The sequence below is a fragment of the Eumetopias jubatus genome, unplaced genomic scaffold (genome assembly GCF_037043125.1).
Source record: "Eumetopias jubatus isolate StellerSeaLion01/CBP00866 unplaced genomic scaffold, mEumJub1_p1.0 scaffold_1, whole genome shotgun sequence".
Lineage (NCBI taxonomy): Eukaryota > Metazoa > Chordata > Mammalia > Carnivora > Otariidae > Eumetopias > Eumetopias jubatus.
Window position 1 is genome coordinate 191,592,354 of NW_028274807.1, and position 21,542 is coordinate 191,613,895.

A 21,542-nucleotide genomic window follows, 5' to 3' on the forward strand; every position below is an offset into this window, starting at 1 on the left:
CTTTCCAACAAAGCCCAGCCTTTGCCTGGGAAACCTAGGGCCAACATGAGAACCCTGCCTATGAGAAATATTCAGAGCCCATTCAGGAGCACCTGGCTGGCTCAGTCAGTAGAGCAGGCAACGCTTGATCTTGGGGTTGTGAGTTCAAGCCCCGCATTGGGTGTGTAGATTACTTACAAATAAAATAAAAGAAAGAAATATTCAGACCCCATTCTGAATTAGTGTTTTAGGTCTGAGGGCATTGCCTTTTCTTAAGCTGTCTTACTTACCTTCAGATAATGTATGTTCATTGTGTGGTGATATATACGAACATACACTGAAAGCAAAAAGGAATCATTTTACTGTCAATTCTAGGTCTCTCACTGTATCCGCAGCTCCTAGCACAGGCCTGGCACATAGAGAGGGTTGAGTATTTGTTAAATGAATGAACAAAAAAGATGTTTGCTGCTCCCAGTGTCTGAGGGCCATGATAGGTGTTGCAGACAATTCAACAGCTTATCTTTTCCTGTATGTTTATACAGTTAAAGCACTTTTAAATATGGCCCATCATCCTCACAATGGACCAGCAGAAGAGTTGGATCAGGTCAAAGTCTTACTGTCTTTCTGGTGAAGAAACTAAACTCTCCTGGGCCCAAGCTTCCACACCTGGTCAGTGGTGGAGCCCAGAGCAGAGCCTGGTATTTTGACTCAGTCTATTTTCCCCACTTCTGGCCTTGAAGATCTTATGGCTGAATTGGAAAGACAAAGTGGAAACGCTGATAGAACAGTCCTATACAGCTTTAAAAATCATAAGGCAGAATAGTAAAATCAGTATTTTAATAGTAGTATTTAAAGCTACTGTTTCTTTAAACACCTAGAAACATTTTAAGACCTCCATGAACCCAAGGAAATTTACTTATAATTTACTTATATTTACCTATAAGGCCACATTCAACATCAAATCAAACATATTAAAATACACTTTCATCCACCAGTAAATATTACTTTTTTACTATACAATTTTTGAAGGGAAATATAAAATTTATTTATATTAATATACAATTAGGTAAAGGCTGAGTTCAAGTGTAGTTGACAGTGGATAACATACATTTTACGTATCTAATTAAATATTTATTAATTTTACAATTTTCTTTCTGAGAAATTTTTTTTTTCAAAGTCTCCAGCATCTTTGTAGATGTTAGAAATCTGGGAGGTTCTGGCACTAGGCTTTCTATGTGTTACCTAATTCAGTCCTTACTGCTATCTTGTGTGGTAAGCACTGTTGAGTTCCCAATTCCAGATGAGAACACTGAGACTCTTGAGTGTAGTGATTCAGACTTAGCTTGGCATGACTTCTGAGTCTGAGCTCCTAACCACCATGATAGGGTGACTTCTCAGTGTGTGACTTAATTTGCCAAATGGGCACCATGGATATCCAGCGGATGGTGACACTTCTGCTCTGGAGAGTACATACACGTCTTAATGGAGGAGGAATTCAGATTGACTCTAAGGAGATCTAGGGAAAGAAGGATGTTTTCGTGAGTGTTTTTTATCTCTACTTTGCCCACCCTCTAGGCTTCCCTTGCCTTAGTTATGTTTTCATTAAACTAAATGATCAAACATGCATAAGGCTTCCAGCAGCCTTGGTGCCAAAGAGTATCTACCCATCCAACAAAAACACCCCTGTGTGCTGGTTACTCAGAGTATCCTTGTAGCAGATCTAAGAACATTAAGAGTAAGTTGCAGATTTTTGCCAATGCAATTTACAATGGAACTGAAATATTGCCTTTCTTATAAAATATTCCTCAGCAGTCAGTTAAATGGAAAGAAAGAGAACAGTGGCCTCCTGAACAAGCTCATTCTGTCATGAAGTAGCTTGGAGACCAACATTACAAAGGGCAAACCGAGGAATGATTATTTATGGACTGAAAAGGCTGAGCTCTTGGTTGCCCTGGATACCGTGTTCTCATCACTGTCCTGTGCTGGTAAGGACTAGAGTCCTCATGCACAACTACTCTGCTCTAAAAGTATACAGCCAAAAAATAACACCATTGGTAATGAACCTAATAACCCCTCCATTTGACCAAATGAGAAATTGAAAACAGTCTATTTTTTAGACAGAGAAAATAATTGAAAAGCCCAATTTGGGTATTCATAAGATATGTTTATTACTACATCAAATTCAGTCTATTTCAATATTAGAACTATCACCAAATGGAAAATTGCATTTCTTAATGAACTCTGCATCTTGTTGCTCATATAGAGTTTAAATAGAGCAATTTACAAGAACTACTGTGGTCTTTCTGAGAGCTCATGCCTTTCTCTTTAGAAGTTGTACAGGGAGAGTGAAAAAGAAGAAATGAATGAACTCATAACTTTATTTAACACAATGGTACCCTGCTTTTCATGTATCCCAATGGCGCCACCGCCATCCACAGTGACACTCCACCAGAAATTTGGAGTACATCTCTACTTCTCCCACTGCTTCATTTCCAAATCCTAAGAATCCTCGGGATTTTACCCCTCCCTACCTAACACCATAACCTTGGCACTTTACTTTTCATCCACGTTCCCTCAATAGGCTCCTGGTAGCTCTGTACCTCCCGTCCAAGCATCTGATGGTGAGGAACATCTGTTCTGAGGTCAAATGGCCAAGGTTCAAGTCCAAGCCATGACCTTTTAAAACACTTGGCACTATATCTGAGACATAATAAGTAATTAATTTAGTAAATTAAGGTTATTTGTCATTATTATTGTCATTATTATTCACACTAGTGATCTTCCTAAAGCCCAGATCTAATCTTACCTCTTCCCTGCATAAAGCCTTTCCTAGTTCCCATTGGCGCTTTGGTTTGGCATACAGGACCCCCCATGGTGTGAGACCTGCTTCCCTCCCCCAGCTCATCTCTCATGTTCCTCACCTTTTACTCCATGCTTCGGTCCAAGTTATTACTTCCTGAATGCACTCTGCACACATGCTTGTACCTTGTACCTGATGATCTCTCCAGACATAGCTTCAAAGCCTGCTGTAGTCCTTCTCCAGGCCTCATTGTGAGAGACAGACCTTCCTTTCTGCCACTAGAGCTAGGAATATCTCAATGACACTCTTGTTCCTGAACCCAAGTTCAGCTGCCTGTCACCTGAAAGATTGTTACTCAACAGATGAGTTTGGATTGGAAAGGAGTTTGAGCTTTATTCAGGAGGCCAGCCACCTGGGGAGAAGCCAGACTCTTGTCCAAAGGCCAACTCGGAGGGTTCTGCCTGGCCCAGGGGTTTTTAAAGGAGTTTAAGGCAGTTAATCAGCAAGGGGAGTACAGTGGCCTGTGACATATCTTGGTTCCATGCAGACCCAATGGTGCCAAGGATAGACATTAACTCAGTGCTAGGGGCTTGTGCAAGGGGGTCCGGCTCTTGTTTCCCGATGTGCAGGAGGACTGTGTTCTTCCTGCAAAGGAGGGCAAGTTCTGCAGATACAGAAAGGGAGGTGAGTAAATTCATTTGTGTGACCTGAAAAAGAACAGCACCTTGCTACAAAATTACTGGGCTCATCTGAAAGCCGAGGTGGCTTCCAACAGACTTGCTGGCCTCTGTAGCCTGGGAAAGTTCTGGTCCTTCACTCCTCAAGGCTGGTGGTCTGCAAATCTCAAAGAAAGTTAAGTTAGTTCTGTTACAGATCAAGGGCCTTAGGTCAGCAAGTAAGGAGTGTGTTAACTTGAAGCAACCGTTAAGACCAGCTGTTGGGGTACTGTTAAACTCTCACCTCAACCTAGCTTATCTGTCTCACATTAATTCATTCCACATACTTGTTTTTTTTTTTTTTGCTTTCATTTTTAAGTGGTACAATAGGCTGTGAACTATGCTGGGGATAAAAATAAAGCTTGACCTGGCCTTGAGATGTTCACCATATTGGAGAGAAGCAGAGAGTCAACATCTCACTGTAAGTCAGGGCACTGAGTGATGACAGAATGAAGTTTCATAATAGCTCTTAGAAGAGAGGCCCCCGTCAGAGAAAGCAGTTGATTCTACTCTTGGTTTAAAGGATACTTTCACAGAGAAGGCTACAATTAAGTCAGAGTTCAAGAATGAGTGCAAGCTCATCAGTGGAAAGAGGGGGAAAGGAATTCCAAGTTCTGAAAAGGAACAGAAGAAATCTATGGAGGTGAGGGTGGAGTCTCTCCTTGAACAGGATAATCTCCTCTTAGTGTCCTTGTTTCTCCATCACCTTGAACAGAACTTGGAATGACTCTTTGTCTCACCATCACTCCCCACCCCTAACCAGCATACACCCAGAAGGCCCCCATGCCCTAGTTGCACCATGCAGCATGCCCATCACTGCCATGCCCTGTGTCCAGATCATGTCAGTCATGTCATTGCTCATCGTGCTCTTCCCTCTGCCTGGGGAGACCCTCCATCCCTCTTCTCTACCCAGAACACTCCCTTATTTTCCAAGGCCCAACCCAAACATCACTGCTTCGTGAAACCCTCTCCGACACTCCACCACCCTGCACAGAATTATTTCCTCCTTCTGTGGGTTTCCATTATCTTCAGTCTCAATGTTAGCATTTACCACATCAGGGAACCATTGTTAGTGATGTGGCCGAGGCCTGGTCGTGAGCTCCTTGAAGGCAGTACCACACTGAGCACAGTGCCTGGCATGAGGTCACACAGAGTCACTGGTTATTAGTCATCGACTGAATAAATCAATCAGAAACATTAAAAAGAATCCCTTTTTACTCTACAATAAGGTAGTTTTCATCAAAATTCCAAAATAAACATCAGCTTTGCTTTGCTTAAATAAACCCTGAACGATGCAGATAATATTTTACATTCAAGATTTGATAAATGGATATTAAATATACAGACAAAGGAAAAAGCTCTCTCCGGACAGGGCTTGATGACCCTGGTATAAAACAGAGATTTAAGCAGGTCACATTCAATTTAGCATCTTTACGTAACGACTTCACACACGCTGTAGTCTGAAACCAGAAAGCCCATGCGGAGTAAAGTGATGAGTCTTTAGCGAAATCTATTGTGTTTACTACAAGTTCTGATTCCTCAGCTTTCCTCGGCATCTGTACAGTTCAGAGTCATGTGTACTGTTTAAAAGGTGTTTAGATATAATAAATTAGTCATTTAAAAGTGTAATTAAATGTAACCATATTTCTCATAGCAAATTGGCTTTTGTAGGCATCTCTTGCCAAATAAATCAAGCCTACTGAGAAATCCATTGGCCTTTGACAGACAAATTTTTCAAAGTTTCTAACTTAGAACCAAATTCAATTAAAACAATACTTTACAACTTCTGTGGAAACCAGGCTACAAGTAATCAATTTTGGAGGGGTTCTGTTAGGAGTAGCCCTCATGAGATTTATTCAAAAACTCGGCTGTAGGCAGCCTTAGGAAGGGAGCTAGGAGTTGCTTATAATGAATTCTTAAGTGAATTTTATTTTGATGAGGGCTTTTGATGGACAATAACATAAAACCATGTGTGTGTGTGTGTGTGTGTGTGTGTGTGTGTGTGTGTGTGTGTGGTTTCTTTTTAAGGAAAAAGAGTAGCTATTAATGGAAATAGCTTTTTGCGATGCCCAAAGGGAATCTAGACTCTGCTTCAGCCAACCTGAGCTCAAATCCCAGGTCTGCCATTTACTGGCACGATGGCCCACAAAATGGGAATCATAAAAGGCCTTCCTCGTATTGGCATGGTGAGAATTGAATGAGTGCAGGGGATGCACGTGCCCAGTGCCTAATAGAGTAAGCTCGTTGTTACCTGCTGCTCCCCTGAAGTTACTCTCCTCAAAGGGCCACTTGAGTGATCAGAAAAGATTTCTAGGATATTTCCCCTTTTTGTGACTACTGAGGGCTATAAGGAGAGGTAGAGGTTCTGTTGTGCTTGTTTTGATGTGAGCTTAACCACTAAAATCCAGACTTATCCCCTCAAAGCTTTACAAATAAGCCCTTTCGTTATTTTATTATTTCAATATTTCATTATTTCTCTGTCCTGCCTCTACCTGAGATTCAAGAAAAGCATGCCTCATGTGCACACTATCTTGTAAGCTGAAGACCTAAAACCATCATTCCTTCAAGTTAAGAATTCCCATAATCTAATATCAAGCATGTAAGTCTCCTCAGCTTGTTTAAAAAAAAAAAATGTTCATTGCATGCATCCATCAACATGGCACATTGCACAGCATAATATCTGGAGAAAAACAAGGCAAAATGCACTTAATAAAATTACAAGCATATGGTGAGGTTCTCAGACAAGTTATTTATGGTCTTGATTAACCTTGCAACATTTTTGCCATTTTCATAGGTTTTACATAACACCATGAAAATATTGTCTTTACCTTTTAACATGGCAGGATTATCTTATCTCCTGTTCTTTTATTTAGCCTTCACTTCTCTCCCTCACCCCCAAATTTCTAGCAGCTGGATCATGGAAAAGCAAAGCTTCTTGTGCTCAGTGGCAAATTTTAGGAGTTCCGTTTTCCTGACACTAGCGCATAGCAACAGCGCCACCAAAAGGACAAGGTCCTCAGTTTCTAGGATCTGTTCCATTTCTTTGCTCATCAGCATATCAGCGTTTTACGTGATGATTGTTGGCTGCTACGTGTCCAGTATATAATATATGGGCATTTCAGGCTCTTTACAGTTAATAGGTCTTAATTTGCTCTGATCTACAGATTCATTAGCTTCTCAGCTCTTTTTGGGTGTAATGAGTTTTCTTTTAATTCTCCTGAACTAAAAAGGTAAGTAGTTGATTGTGCAAAGCAGCAGATAAATCAGATGAGCAGATGTTCTTATACCACTATAGAAATGATATATGAAAACTGATATTAGAGTCAATGTAATACTGAAATGTGTGAGTTGTTCTGTGTTTAGTGACTATGAAAGTCACCCCATGAAATAAACTTTCCTCATTCTCAAAGTATTATCTTTTTTTAAAAGATTTTATTTATTTATTTTATTTATTTATTTGGCAGAGAGAGAGCAGGAGAACACAAGCAGTGGGAGCGGCAGAGGGAGAGGGAGAAACAGGCCGCCTTGTTGAGCAGGGAGCCCGATGCGGGGCTCGATCCGACGACCCTGATTGGACCGTCATGACCTGAACCAAAGGCAGACGCTTAACCAACTGAGCCACCCAGGCGCCCCTCGAAGTATTATCTAGTATACCTTATGTTTGTCCCACATTTAGCAATGTGGCAAAACTTGTCTTCTTTAATTTTAAATATATAGTGATATGTCATAAGATTGAAATCAAATGAATTTAATTTATGGTGAGGAGGTCATCTTATAGATCTCAAATAAATATTTCAGACCACTTTTTTTTTTTTTTTTTGCTGCCATAACCTGACCTGAGTTTTATCATATGTGTTTTCAAAGACTTTGGTATTCACCACTGTAGGTGAACCTCTGAGCTGGATTAAGCACTACAACCTAATGGCTAAGAGGGTAAACTGTGGTGAACTGGGTTCAAACTCTGGCTCCACTATTTCCTGGCTGGCGTGACCTTGGGTTAGCACCCAGTGTCTGAATTTCCTCTTCTGTTAGATGCAGTTGTTAATCCTGTCTGTTTCACAGAATTACTGTGAGGGACAAATGAGATATCTACCAAGGATTTAACACAGAGTATTTGCTGATTAAATGTCAGCCAGTGCCATGATTATTGTCATAGTTGTCTGTAGGTATTGGTTGTTCTTCTTTTGCTGCTTCCTATGGTATTCCCTGAATATGACTGAATTCCAAAGTCAAAAAACAATTTTTTTTTAACCTGGTGCTTTCGTCGGATATTACCTACCTAGGATTAGTAGAAATAGGTTTACTGCTGCATATGTATCAAAACAGATCTGGTTCTGTTTGTGGATGGGACATCTGGCCTCAGACATCGTATCATGTTCCTCCCAAGTCCACCATGTTCAGAGAGCTTTTAGAAACCATTCGGCACTCTGTATCAGGTAGTCCAATAGAAATATACCTGTTTTGTTCTTAAAAAAAAAAAAGAAAGAAAGAAACCATTAGGCACATTCTCGTTTGTTCTGGTTTGGACCTAGGAAAATAAAAAGACCTCATCCAAGTGAAAGCTCTGCCCTTTCAGAGCATCAAAGCAAAGTTATGGGAACTGAAATACCTTGAAGGAGCTTTTTAGCTGCATCATTGCTGTAATCCCCTCCTGTCCCTGGTCTGATTATGAAATTAGGAGACATGTACAAAGAAAGGGAATTGGGGCCACCAGTTTTGTATGGTACCCACTCCAAAACAAGACTTGCATCCTTCCCCAACTGAGTCCCTAGCAGTCGGGGCATGTAAGTCCATGGACAACAGCTACGTGTGGCAGCCAGAAGGCTCTGCCCTGATACGCCATCTTTAAATGGAAGTGGGTTGTTGAATAAAATATTTGGGGGCAACAACTTGGTAACTAGTTTTCAGCACTAAAAATGACATTAAAGAGTGCTCGCTTCGGCAGCACGTATACTAAAAATGAAGTTAAAGAATCGGGTGTTCAGACTGGGGTCCATTACCCTACAACTATTTTAACGGGATCTTTTTTCCTTTACTTTTCTGTTCCCTCACGTTAGCACTCGTTACTATTTCAAAACATTTCCACTGGTTATTTTGTTGTTGTTGTTTTCTAACACTTAGAAACCACTACAAATGTGACTTTTGTTGACTGTGTTCTTTTTTGCTATTTGCATCACTGGATCGGTTTTATATAGACATGAGCAAATGCAGAAAGGGTCAGTCTGTGTAGTCTGAGAGCTGACTCACAAACAAGACAGGATTCTGTAGCCATTTCTATTCTCCAGAGGATGGAGTAAGTCATTTGGAATAAGGGGGTTAGAGACAGGTGTAAATAGAATTAATAGTATAAAATTAAGAAAATGGAAATTTGCTGAATACAAGAACTGTGATGCATAGAGAGTTATGGAAATGCCTCTGGAAGCAAATCGGCAGAGGCCCATTCACTGAAGGTCCCAGTACAGCTGAACTACTGGGCGAATACCAATGAACATATTATCGGGAGTATTTCTGCACCAGTGTGAGATTCTCTAGAGAACCCGTTAGGCCCTTTGCTTACTAATTCCTTTTTTGCTGTGAAATAATAAAGCCTAAATCATAAAACTAAATTTCACTTGCAAATTACTGGAAGTCTTATTTCTCCAGTGAGATCAAATATGTCTTATGACATGTTTTTCCTTCCACTGTTCTCCCAGCTGTTGTTTCTTATTACTGAAATGGTGATGCATTGATACCGGTTCAATTACCAAAGTATCTGAGAACATTTAAATTCATGGTGCATCACAAAGAGTCAGGCTAAGTGACTGTGATTATCAGACAGGGTGTTTGATTTAAATTAAAGGAACACTTCCAAGAGATTATTTATAGAGGAAGACAGTTTACTCTAAAGAATCCCCATGACCCACATCTTTAATATTTTAGGACCCATTGAAATAAGGAGTATGTGGAAAATAAGGAACATGTGCTCTATATGTATAGGCGCCATTGCCACGCCGTTTCCCTCCGGGCTCTATATGTGTGGGCGCCATTGCCACGCCGTTTCCCTCCGGGCTCTATATGTACGGGTGCCATTGCCATACCCACATTATGGGTGAGAAAAGCTTAACACGAACCCTGTTGGGTTAGGAGGTAATGGAAATCCTTTAGATGCAATTCAAAAATGTATACCAAATTCCAACTTGTAATAAAATGAGAATGTTAAAAATGATTTTCATATTAGAATTACATGGCTGTTAACCACATAAGAAAAATCCTGCTTGCTGATGCTCAAAAAGAGAATGTGTATCAGATATAACGGAATTTTCTCCCTTTGTAGAACAAAGGAAAAACATCAAATTCCACTGTAGGCAAGAGTTTAAAGCTTATTTGGGGATGTAGTTGTTTAGTGGTGTTTTTTTTTTTATTATGTTATGTTAATCACCATATATTACATCATTAGTTTTTGATGTAGTGTTCCATGATTCATTGTTTGCGTTTAACACCCAGTGCTCCACGCAGAACGTGCCCTCTTTAATACCCATCACCAGGCTAACCCATCCCCTCACCCCCCTCCCCTCTAGAACCCTCAGTTTGTTTCTCAGAGTCCATCGTCTCTCATGGTTCGTCTCCCCCTCCGATTCCCCCCGTTCATTCTTCCCCTCCTGCTATCTTCTTCTTCTTCTTCTTTTCTAACATATAATGTATTATTTGTTTCAGAGGTACAGACCTGTGATTCAACGGTCTTGCACAATTCACAGCACTCACCATAGCACATACCCTCCCCAATGTCTATCACCCAGCCACCCCATCCCTCCCACCCCCCACCATTCCAGCAACCCTCAGTTTGTTACCTGAGATTAAGAATTCCTCATATCAGTGAGGTCATATGATACATGTCTTTCTCTGATTGACTTATTTCACTCAGCATAATACCCTCCACTTCCATCCACGTCATTGCAAATGGCAAGATTTCATTCCTTTTGATGGCTGCATAATATTCCATTGTATATATATATATACCACATCTTCTTTATCCATTCATCTGTCGATGGACATCTTGGCTCTTTCCACAGTTTGGCTATTGTGGACATTTGTTTAGCAGTGTTTTGAAATAGTAATGTAAAAGTTCCTCGCAGTAGGAAAAGTTGAGATTTCACATTTTTGTTAGGGACTGGCACCATTTTTTTCAATTCACTGATTAATGCTTGAGGTTTTATTATACACTTGGGGAAATGACCACTTTCACCTGAGATTTACATGTGTAATTCCATTAGCGAAAGTGCAAGTTATCCTTGCAAACTTCCTGACGTGGAGTTATAAATATATAATCCTTGTCTCTGGGTCTCTGAGTTACTGCTGATACCTGCTGTGCAGCACTAGCTCCATGAGATACCTTTTATTTTACTGTAGCTGGAAAGATCAATGAATGTTAATGGTGTAAAAACTCCACAAGGAGGAAGGGTCCACACATGAACTTTAATTGCACCATAGATGCTATCTTGTGCAGTGACTGGCCATTAAAATAACCTGTTTTTTCTCATGTGTACCACCTTGTTAAGCTGGATCTCCCAAACAGCCCGTAGGTCCTCAATGAAATAAACAGCCCCTTCTTGCAGATTGTTCCTCAGGAAAAAATGACAGCAATGATAGTGCATGCGAAAGTGTATGTAAAGAGCATTACCCTGGTTAGCACCTCACGAATGGTTTGTCTTTTTTTACAGCCTGTCAACCAGGGTCGTCACTATCAGAAAGAAATGAATCCACCTTCTCCTTCTAACCCCCGGTAAGAATCATTAATAAGCTAAGTATCTTATTTCTTAATTATTTAAAAGATTGTGCATTTTTCTTAGTGTCACAAAAAAGAGCTTCCAAAGTTCTTTTCTTTAGAAGGCTTAGTTCAGTCTACTTTTCTTATTTAGATCACTGTGGTATGGTGGTTAACAGTCTACCTAGGTTTAAATGGCACCTCTGCCTTTTACTAGCTGTAGGACTTTGAGCAAGCCATTTAATTCAGGGTCATCCGGGCATAATAATTACCCCCTGCTCTTTTGGGATAATCATATGAATGAACACATGAAAAATTCATAGCACAGTTTCTGGCACTCAGCAAGCTCTCTTCAAGTGTTAATTTATTCCATATTATTCTATTTGCATAGATATTTCATTTTAATCAGTGTGTGATGTTTAGTACATTTTAGGCATGAATTTTTTGGTATTATCTGGTCCCTTTAAATTTATCAAGATAGCTTATATCAGTTCAAAGGCCATTCTCTTTTTTCAAAATTTCTAAAGTTAATCCTAAAATTATTTCATTATTTCAAAAATGTCATTGGCATTATGAGTCATTCATCAATATAGAAAAATCTCATTATCTTAGGCTCACTAAAGACAAGCAAATTGGAATTTGTGTTTTGAAATATGTGTAGTATTATATGGTTTTCTAAAAAAATAAATTCATTTATCAGTACAAATCAGTATCATTTTATTACAGTTTATTAAATACTAGGAATTTATTAAAAATCAGTCTAACTTTAGCTCCATCTGCAGGATTAGTTGTTGTAAATGCATCTCATTGTCCAGCTCTCTCACCTGCACTGTGGGTTGTCCCATAAAACAGACCAAAACACCAGTGAGAGTAGTGTAGCTCTGGCTCTAGAGTGTGATATTTATTTTTTTTTAAGATTTTATTTATTTATTTCAGAGAGAGACAGAGAGAGCACGAGCAGGGGGAGGGACAGAGAGAAGCAGGCTCCCCACTGAGCAGGGAGCCCCACACGGGGCTCAACCCCAGGACCCCAGGATCGTGAACTGAGCCAAAGTCAGACGTTGAACTAACTGAGCCACCAGGCACCCTTAGAGTGTGATATTTATTACAGTGTCTGAATTATAGTTGAACATATCAAAAACAACTTAACTAGTCTTAAAAGAGAGACAGAGAGAGACAGGAAGTATTTGTTAAATAAGAATACAGGGCTCATCAGAAAGGATGAATACTTAACCATTTACATCGACGTGGATGGAACTGGAGTACGGTATTATGCTGAGCTAAATAAGTCAATCAGAGAAAGACAATTATCATACGGTTTCACTCCTATGTGGAATATAAGAAACAGGGCAGAGGACCATAGGAGAAGGGAGGGAAAACAGAATGGGAAGTCATCGGAGAGGGAGAAAAAAACCATGAGAGACTCTCAACCATAGGAAACAAACTGAGGGTTGCTGGGAGGGGAGGTGGGTGTAGGGATGGGGTAAATGGGTGATGGACAGTAAGGAGGGCACGTGGTGTGATGAGCACTGTTACACGCAACTGATGAATTATTGAACTCTACATCTGAAACTAATGTACTTACTATATCTTGGTTACCTAATTTAAATAAAAATAAAAAATTAAAAAGAATACAGGGCTGTCCCCTGGAACGCAAGGGCAGCCAGGCCTCAGGAAGGGAACAGACCAGAATGCTGAGAGGCAGCCAGGCAGTATCCTCACTCCATCTCTGCTTGCTTCTTCCTGTCTGTTCCATTCTTCTCTCTAAGCACCAGCTTTCTGTTTCCAGTCAACATATGGCTGTCTGACAGCTCTTGAGTTTATGTATTACAGTTCATAATACATGCCGAGCCTGACAGGCTATGCCTGAATCCCAATTCCTACTTTCCAGGAGAGAGAATGTGATTGGCCTAGCTTGGGCCAAGTATCCACTTTTGGTCCAGTCAGCAATGAACAGCCAACCCAGCCATGTAAAACTAACATGGCTGCCAGGAGACCACCTACATGTTTTACGGGACTTTTAATGGTGCCCAGAATATTAACAGAGGTAGAGTAAATGGTCTTTATTAGTAATCCCTTCTAAGTGTTCCTGGTCTGTATACATGATCTGGTCATTTTTTCATGTTATGTAGTAGGGAGAATTGCGACTATCATAAATAGATAAAATAAGGAGTTCAAAATTGAGTTTGTAATTTCAGAGTATATAAAAAGGTGTTTTAACATTCTTAAAATCCATTGTCTCTTGACATGTAAATATGTCTCTTACAATCTTTCAGCTCATAAGCTCTTTTTATCTGTGTATGAGTAAACTTTTAAGGTAACTGGAAATGCAGCTTTGGTCCAAATTATAACAAAGTCAGGGTTTGTAATCTGAACAAATGAATGTGATAGTTCAGATATGTTAGAGAGTAGAGCCTTTTGTTTTGGTAAAAGGAGAAAGAGGACCCAATTCCCGTCCTAATTCTGCTACTAACCCAGTATCTGATCTCTGACAAGCCTCTCAACCTGTCCAGACCTCACCAATAATATGAACACCCTCATGTGTAAAGGAAAGGATTTGAGTTTCATGTTCTCTCAGGTCACTTCCAGCTTCGTGATTCTGCGACTTTCATTGAGACTCATTATGGATTTTACATATGAAACCTAGTTCCACCATCAGAGGGAACACTGCCCTACATAGAAAATATACTTCATAATGTTGGATTAGCTAATATTTCTATGTAATACCATGTAACTTTAAATATCTCTTTTAATATTTGATTCCCAAAGATAGAATATAAGAAAATTCACCAACCAGACAGCATATTTTATTTAGCCAATCAAATGTTCATTCATTTAGGGAAAATTAATTTACATTTTTACACAGTAAAGTAAAAAGCCAAATTCCAAAGCAAAAAATAAAATGCTGTCAATCCCATTTGCCAGCAGGTTATCCACCCAGTTTCCTAGAAAATTATTATTTAGCTGTTTCAGAAAACTTGCAGATTATGTGGTTTGGCTCTTGGCTCCATAAATCCAGCAGCTTGAAAGAATTGGCACAAAGACATCATTGGACCATAAATAAAGACAATGATAAAGTTATGAGGTCAACATAGATCATCATATAAAAATGGGATAAATTGAATCATGTAATACATGTAAGTTAACTTAAAACTGAAAACTATGATTCTTTTAAGATACGTATTTATTATATTTCTTACAAATAGTATCCCACACCTGGATCCTAAAACACAGAACTCTAAAATTTAAGTTTAAATTTAAAAGATGCTGATAATGAATATGAAAAAAAATATAAGAAATGAAAAGATAAGTCTCTAAGTCTACCCCTTGGATAAACAAGCATCTAACCTGAATTCTGGATTGAAAGTTCTGCCTGCGGAGGCTCTGAACACGTAAGAGGCAGGTAGTCTCTTGATTTCCTGAATTAAGTGTTATTGTGATCAGAGCAACGCAGACATGATGGGAATGAAGGCGTGTGCGTGCAGGTCTATCAGGAGAGCACACTGGTGCCCTGTGGGAGCGGAAGTGGCCACATTAGCTTCATTGAAGTATCTACAACTACTCCAGAGAACTAAGATTTGTACCCACACCCATACTTGTACCCGTACTCATGTCCACACACATACATATATTTAAGAGTGTCAGTTTCCAGTTAGCTTAATTAATGTCACAGAACAACCAATATCCCCAAAGTCTTTCATTTACATTTTGCTCTGGGAAGATTTTTCTTTCTGCAACATAATTACCTTCTTAGTTTTATGTGTTTATGATTAAAGTTAAAGATAGCATGCAATTCACAAAGCAGGGAAATTTGGGTTTTGAAGAGTTGACGCTAAGATGCCAATAGCTAAAACACGGCATATATTCATAGATTGTTTTCCTCAGAGTCAAAGAATCCACTTGTGCTCACAGGGTGATGCTTGACTTTGGATGGAGGTGGGAAACAATGGTAATCACTTCCCGAGAAGTTTACAGTCTAGGAATTGAAATCCACATGGTTTACCTCATCATATCACCCGGTGTGCAGATTTGCAACAAAGCCATTTCCCTTCGCATTGTTAGGCCTGGGTCTAATCATTCTTATTATTTTTGCATAACATGCTGACTGATACTGCGGCAGCGTCTCAGATTCCAGGGCCCTTGCCTCCAGTGTCCACCCACACTGCCTCGTGGGGCACTGACAGCCTCTATGACAAGGTGCAGAAATGGCTAACATAATCTAATACAATTTAGAGGCATGTTGGGTAGGAGGAAACAATTTCACAGTTCATTCCTGTTGAGAAATGTCTCCTAGCATGTAAACCTACATGCTGCCAAATGGAGCAAAATGGATGCTGTTTGCAGCCCTAAGTCGTTTCTTTGAAAATGCCATCTATTGGTTTGTGGGGTTTAGAGCACATCCATTTATGTGTCTATGTAGATTCTTCAGAACAGCTCGAGATATTTTTGTTCAGAAATGGGTTTTATAAAATAAGCTGTGATTACATTCTGGTTGTCTGTTCATATGGATGGAGTCGATAACCAGTCTTTCATTTCAAATGGTGATTATACTTGCTATTTTTACAACTCTTTGGAAAATTAGGAGGAGGAGGGAAGGTGATCAGAGGCTCCGTAAGGTTCTAAATGTTTATGGAAATAAACAGGAGAGAAAATAATCCCCGAATGCCCAAACAGTAATGAATGGCATGGTTTTCTGAAGTGTTTGCTTTATGATTTATCGCTTATCTGTAGATTTTTCAAATGTCACCACGATTGTGTGAAGGCTTGCATCCTTTGCCACTTGGCTACATGTTTGTGTGATATAAACATACTTATAACTATAATTAGATGATAAAGCCCTGCAGACTTTGACAAGTGATTAATAACCACTGACCCCGGTTCATGCTGGCTCAGCCAGCCTGACTGAGGCAACTGGCCTGTCATTGTAACCTACAAGTACTACTCTGGACTGATCATCGTGGCTTCATTTTTCTTTTCTCTCCAGTTGTCAGGACTCAGCCTGATGGGCTTCTCTATTGCTTAAGCTTTTTTTTTTCCTACCAACACAAAAGAGAGAAAATGTATAAATAAATAAAATTAAATACAGAACTTGCATGTCGTGTTTCTCCCCAAATGATTAAGTTTGGAAAATTTTAAAACGAGTCGGATTTTTAACAAATACTCCTCCTTCAGCCCAAAGCACAACAGAGGATTTCCTGATTAGCTGTGCAAACCGTTTCTCTGAACGTTGTGTTATTGTTGTTTTCGAGTATCTCTATTTTTGCATTACATCTTAATGATCTGTTTATAAAACCAAAGGCACCAGTTTTTACTTTCATCATTTCTCTCGTTAGCTTAAGAAAAGCTGTCCATATTGCTGCGTCTCGTTTCATACTCCCATTCCGAGCAATTCACACCTGCTCATCTGCGGGCTGTGATTCTCCATACTCAGAGCCCCAGTCTGGTTCACGCTCCTTGAACGCCATTGCTGTTTGAGCTCTGGGTTCCCCAGAGGGCAGGGTGCATGTTCTCTTTCCTCCCGGTGCTGTTCAGCTGGCCTGGCTTGGGTAGGAGCTGAGGGAGGGAGAGTAGAAGTATGCCCAGATAACACTGAGAAATGAAAGTCTTCATCCTGAAAGTTAACCAGTTAAATGTCAATTTTTTCCCTACATCTTTGCAAGAATTACCCTTTCCTTTCCTGAAAATAGAATTACAATGGTATTGCTCTAATCATAAGCAGGACAACAATGTGTTTTTATGAGAGGCTCTTGTTTGGATAGAGTTTAAATCTAATTTCCATGCATGTTCCACTCCCTGCCAAACAGAGATCCCTAGACACTGGTAACCATTAGAATGGCCCCAATTTTTAATATATAATATAATATGTATTTATACAAGCTATTTAATAATAGCTTCCAATACCATCTATATTCTAATGACTCTGAAAGTTTATGTCCAGGCCTGACCCTCCCTGGAATTCCAGGCTCATCTCTCCAAGCTGCCAACTTGACAGATACCCACTTGAATCTCAAATCCAAGCATTCACAACAACCTGGTTTTCTCTCCCTCTACACATCTGTTTACTGTTCAGTCTTCTCCATCTCAGAAAATGCCACCATCATCCCGCTTTTACTCAAGGCAGAAACCAAGAGTGCTCCCTGCTTCCTCACCCTGACCCATTCCATGTCCAACCTCAGCAAGTTGTGCTGGTGCTCCCTCCAACCAAAGCATATGCCAGATCCAGCCACTCTCCACTGCTGCAATCCCAGCTCACATTGCCATCACCCCTTACCTGGACACATGCCATAGCTTCCCACCTGCTTTCTCTGCTCCTTTGGCCCCTACAGTCTGCTCTCCACTCAGCAACCAGAGTAGTGGTGTTACACCTAAACTGGAACCAAGCATGGCCCCATGGCAAACCTCCCAAAGGTTGCCCACTGCTCTTGGGGATCAAAGAGTGGTCCTTACTCTGAATGCCCACCACCCAGACTGTGTTTCATACCACTGTGCTCCCTGCTCACTGTGTATCAAACACCATGGTCATGTCCCTTTTTCCTGGACACCCCAGGCTTGGTTCCACTAGAAGAGCTTTGCATGAGAGGGCCCCTCTGCTTGGAGTTCCCTCACCCTAGAAAAGACCCTAGATAGCAGCTTCCTCCTGTCACTCAGGGCTCCATCTACATGTCGTCACCTCAGAGAGGCCCTTCCTTAGCATCCGACCTAAAATAGCCCCTCTCAGCCTCATTACATTATCTTTTTTGTTTTTACTACAGTATTCCTCACAACCTGATATCTTCTTGCTTGTTTGCTTACTGTCTACACACACACACACACACACACACACACACACACACACACACACACACACACACACACACACACACACCCTTCCAGAATACACTGGAAATGTAAACTGCCTGAGCCTAGGGACTTTATCTCTCTTGCTCACCATATCCGTAGCTCCTCAAACAGCGCCAAACACAAAGGAGACACTCAAGAAATATGTGTTGAACTCGTTGAACCTCACTCACAGAAATGAATTTCCCCTGTCTCCCTACACCAGCTACCTCGCCATGGATTTAACTGCTAGTGGGAACCCAGAAGCACCTGCATACTTTTCTCCTTTGAGGGTATCTGGAACCTGGCCCTGTTACTACGTGTAGTAAATGAAATCTCTCGAGTGATGTTGTTTTAAATGATCCCTTAGATGATAGCCACAATCTAAAGTCTCCAGTAAAGTATCGTTTTAAACCTTTCAACAGAGACAAGTTTTCCGAAATTGAACGCCTATGTTTTTTCTTATTGGAAATTGCTTATCTGTATTTGCCTATGCATGCCCATTTTGTGGCATCAGGTTCCACTTGCTAGAAATCTGCTTGGGTTGCCGCTGCGGCAGAGGTGTACCTGACCCTCACCAGGCCAACAGAATCTGGACAGGTAAATGGAAAAGAAGCACAAAGGCAGAGAGAGAGAGAGAGAGAGAGAGAGAGGATCTGAGCTTATGATGCTGGTGCCCTTTAAATTCAAGCGACTCCCTGTCCTGTTCCCGAAGAGGTCCTTAGTGCACTGATCGAAACTTTACAACAGACTTTACGAACACTTGATACAAAGAGACCCAGCTGGGCCCCTTCCCTCCTAGATCTACAAGCAAAGGCCAGGCTTGGACTGGCTTCTCTAGCCCTGCGGTGGAGAGAACTCAAGCTGAAGGCACTGGTAGCAAGCCAGATCCCTCAATAGTCATCCTGCTTCTTTCCGCTGACCTCTCAGAACCTAGGACCACGCCTTGGCCCACCTTCGAGGGTACCCTTCCCATTGGGTTCCAGCAGTTCACCAACAGAACTGGGAAGCTGGTGATCCGCTGTCCCACCGCTCTCCTTCCTTCTCTGCTCTGGGCACTTGGCTGCACAGCCCACTTTGGGTCCTGGTTCTGACCAAGTATTCTCCCAGAGCCCGTTAGCTCAGTTTGCACACCTGCTTCAGTCACCCTGGCCCAGGCCTTAACCGGCCGGCACCCCTGCACACCTGAACGGTATTTCTTTTTCTTCACATGTTCTGCTTGTTCATTCTGGCCCTGCCGGCATGGGCACTGGCTGACCCCACTCTTTAGTTTCTCATTTGAGATATCTGCCTGCTCTCTGACCGGATCTCTCTTGGGCCCCTGGGCCTCAGCATTTCAACCTGAGTCTCCTACTTTTTCAGCTGTACTCCATGAGAGGATCTGAAGCCATTAGGGTTGGGGAAATACGCATCAATATTTTAGTTATTGTCATATTTTCCAAAATTTCAGACTCAAGAAACCTATATCTGTACAAGTTATAGAACAACAGATTGCACTCTCTCCCCCTTCCTCCCCAAAGCTGCTGTATCTGGAAATGATGGATCCCTGAAGACTCTTAGCATTTTTAACTAGCAGAATGAAGAATTCCCACGATTACCCGGGCCTCCCTAGCCACTGTTATCCATCCACATGATGAACTCAGATTACCTTTGGCCCAGGGTCCAATGTAAAGAAGGTAATTACCAAAGCAATTATTTACCGTTCTAACATTTTACCATTTCAGCTTTTAATTAAAAGATTCAGCTTTTCCTTCTAGAGTAATGAGCACCTTTAAAAAGTCGAAGTACTAATTCCAGTTTATAACATTCACCTCTATTCTGTCTGAGCGGGAAGTGGGGGGATTGCAGGCTGAGGTCCAGGATAATGACGTGAACCTAAGAAATGGAAGACCGTAATTATGGTTCAGTGGCCAGAGCCAGACACCTCCGTAGACTCACTGCCTCATCATTCATTTTGTAACCCGATGCAGAAGAGCTTCCCTTGTTATTTCAACAAGGAACCGCTACAGCATAAAATGATTGAGACTATGTGTGGTTCAGACCTTCAGCAACACTCCTTGAATATTTCTGAAGCACCTACTACGTGCACAGTGCCTTGAAGAGGTGACTTTCACATGCCCTCTGAGCTTGTGGCCTACTAGCTTGGCCTGGCCTCCCGAGGCAGGGTGTGAACGTTTCCGGGAAGGTGTCCAGGTGTGTGGGAGGGGGTCCCTAGCCTGTCATGGAGAAATCGCAGCCCTCCCAAACCTGCGCTTACTTGCAAACTCTGTTTTTGTTGGCAGTTGGTTCTGTTTCTTCCCAGTAATTATTTTGTTTCACTTGTTAATGAAAAACATTACATTTGGAAACTGATTAATGTTAAAACACATACTTCTTCACTCTAACAATATATTATGTTTACCTGAGTTTACAGCTTCATATTTTGCTGTTCATTACCACATAAAAACTCACTCAGTATGATAAATACCACACGAGTCAAATGTCCGGCCCATTTAAAATGACTTAAAGGAGAAAAGGCAAACAACTTTTAGCTGATTTGATTGAATTAACACTAACATTATTGTTCTATTGACTCTTTCTTATCCATTGATTTTTAAAAGGCTTTAGCTCCCTTGCCATCCATTAAGACAAATCAGATGCAATTTGGTGCTCAGGACAAGAAAATGGTATTGGGTGTACGCATGAAAAAAAATTGTCTATGTGCTGAAACAGGACTGATTAGAAAGCCGGGGCTCATAACTTCCCTGCTTTTGACTTTCAAGGTTAACAATAATGACCTTTGTTTTAGTATGTGAACACCTGGATCAGTAACAAGTGAAGCCAAATCGTGATTTGTAGAGGATGTAGTTTATCTCTTATTTAAGGTGAAAGGAAACTAGCTAGAATTTCTGTGTTCACCTGTCTTTCAGTACTTCATTTTCTTTATTTGCAGAATTTATAGACTAATAAGCAACTGAACTAAAGCAAGAAACAAGGGGAGCAGTGAATATATTCTGTTGAATTAACAGCAAACAAATTTTAAACCACAGAACCATTTGTATTATCAAAATAGCAATGAGCAAGAAACCTGAGATCTGGCCTGGCCTGCTGTCAGTCAACATCATGATTAAAAGTGAAGGTCTCAGCTTAAATAAAATCAATGTGGCTTTCAGTTAAACAGGGGTGTTTATGCTAATGAAGCCCTGTCTTTTGCAGGGAGCAATTCATCCCTAAACAACTGGATTGATATCTTTTTCTTTCTTTTTTTTAAATGATATTTTTTTTTCTTTACACCTAGGGGTGGGGGTGAAGGGTGAGAATCTATTTGTTGTCCACCAGCACTGGAAGAAAATTCTACTATGGTCAGTGTTTTGATGCGGTGAAGGGTGCGCTTACTTTGTGTTTACCATTTGCCCTCTTCCGACCTCTTTAAAAACACTTTTGTTGAAACCTGAAACTGCCTTCATTTTGGAAACGCTATTAACTCACATTAAGAGTCCAGAAAAGTTGT

At 40.7% G+C, this 21,542-nt stretch overlaps 1 protein-coding gene across 4 annotated transcripts in view; it reads left to right on the forward strand.

Annotated features, from left to right (window-relative positions):
* Window positions 1-21,542, forward strand: part of CFAP20DC (CFAP20 domain containing) — a 266,263-nt gene that overhangs the window by 203,003 nt on the left and 41,718 nt on the right. For all 4 annotated transcript variants that reach the window (XM_088021961.1, XM_088021957.1, XM_028110418.1 and 1 more), the window contains one exon: window positions 11,193-11,254. In XM_088021961.1, the coding sequence (XP_087878087.1) occupies window positions 11,193-11,254 (62 nt within the window). The remainder of the gene's footprint in view (window positions 1-11,192; window positions 11,255-21,542) is intronic.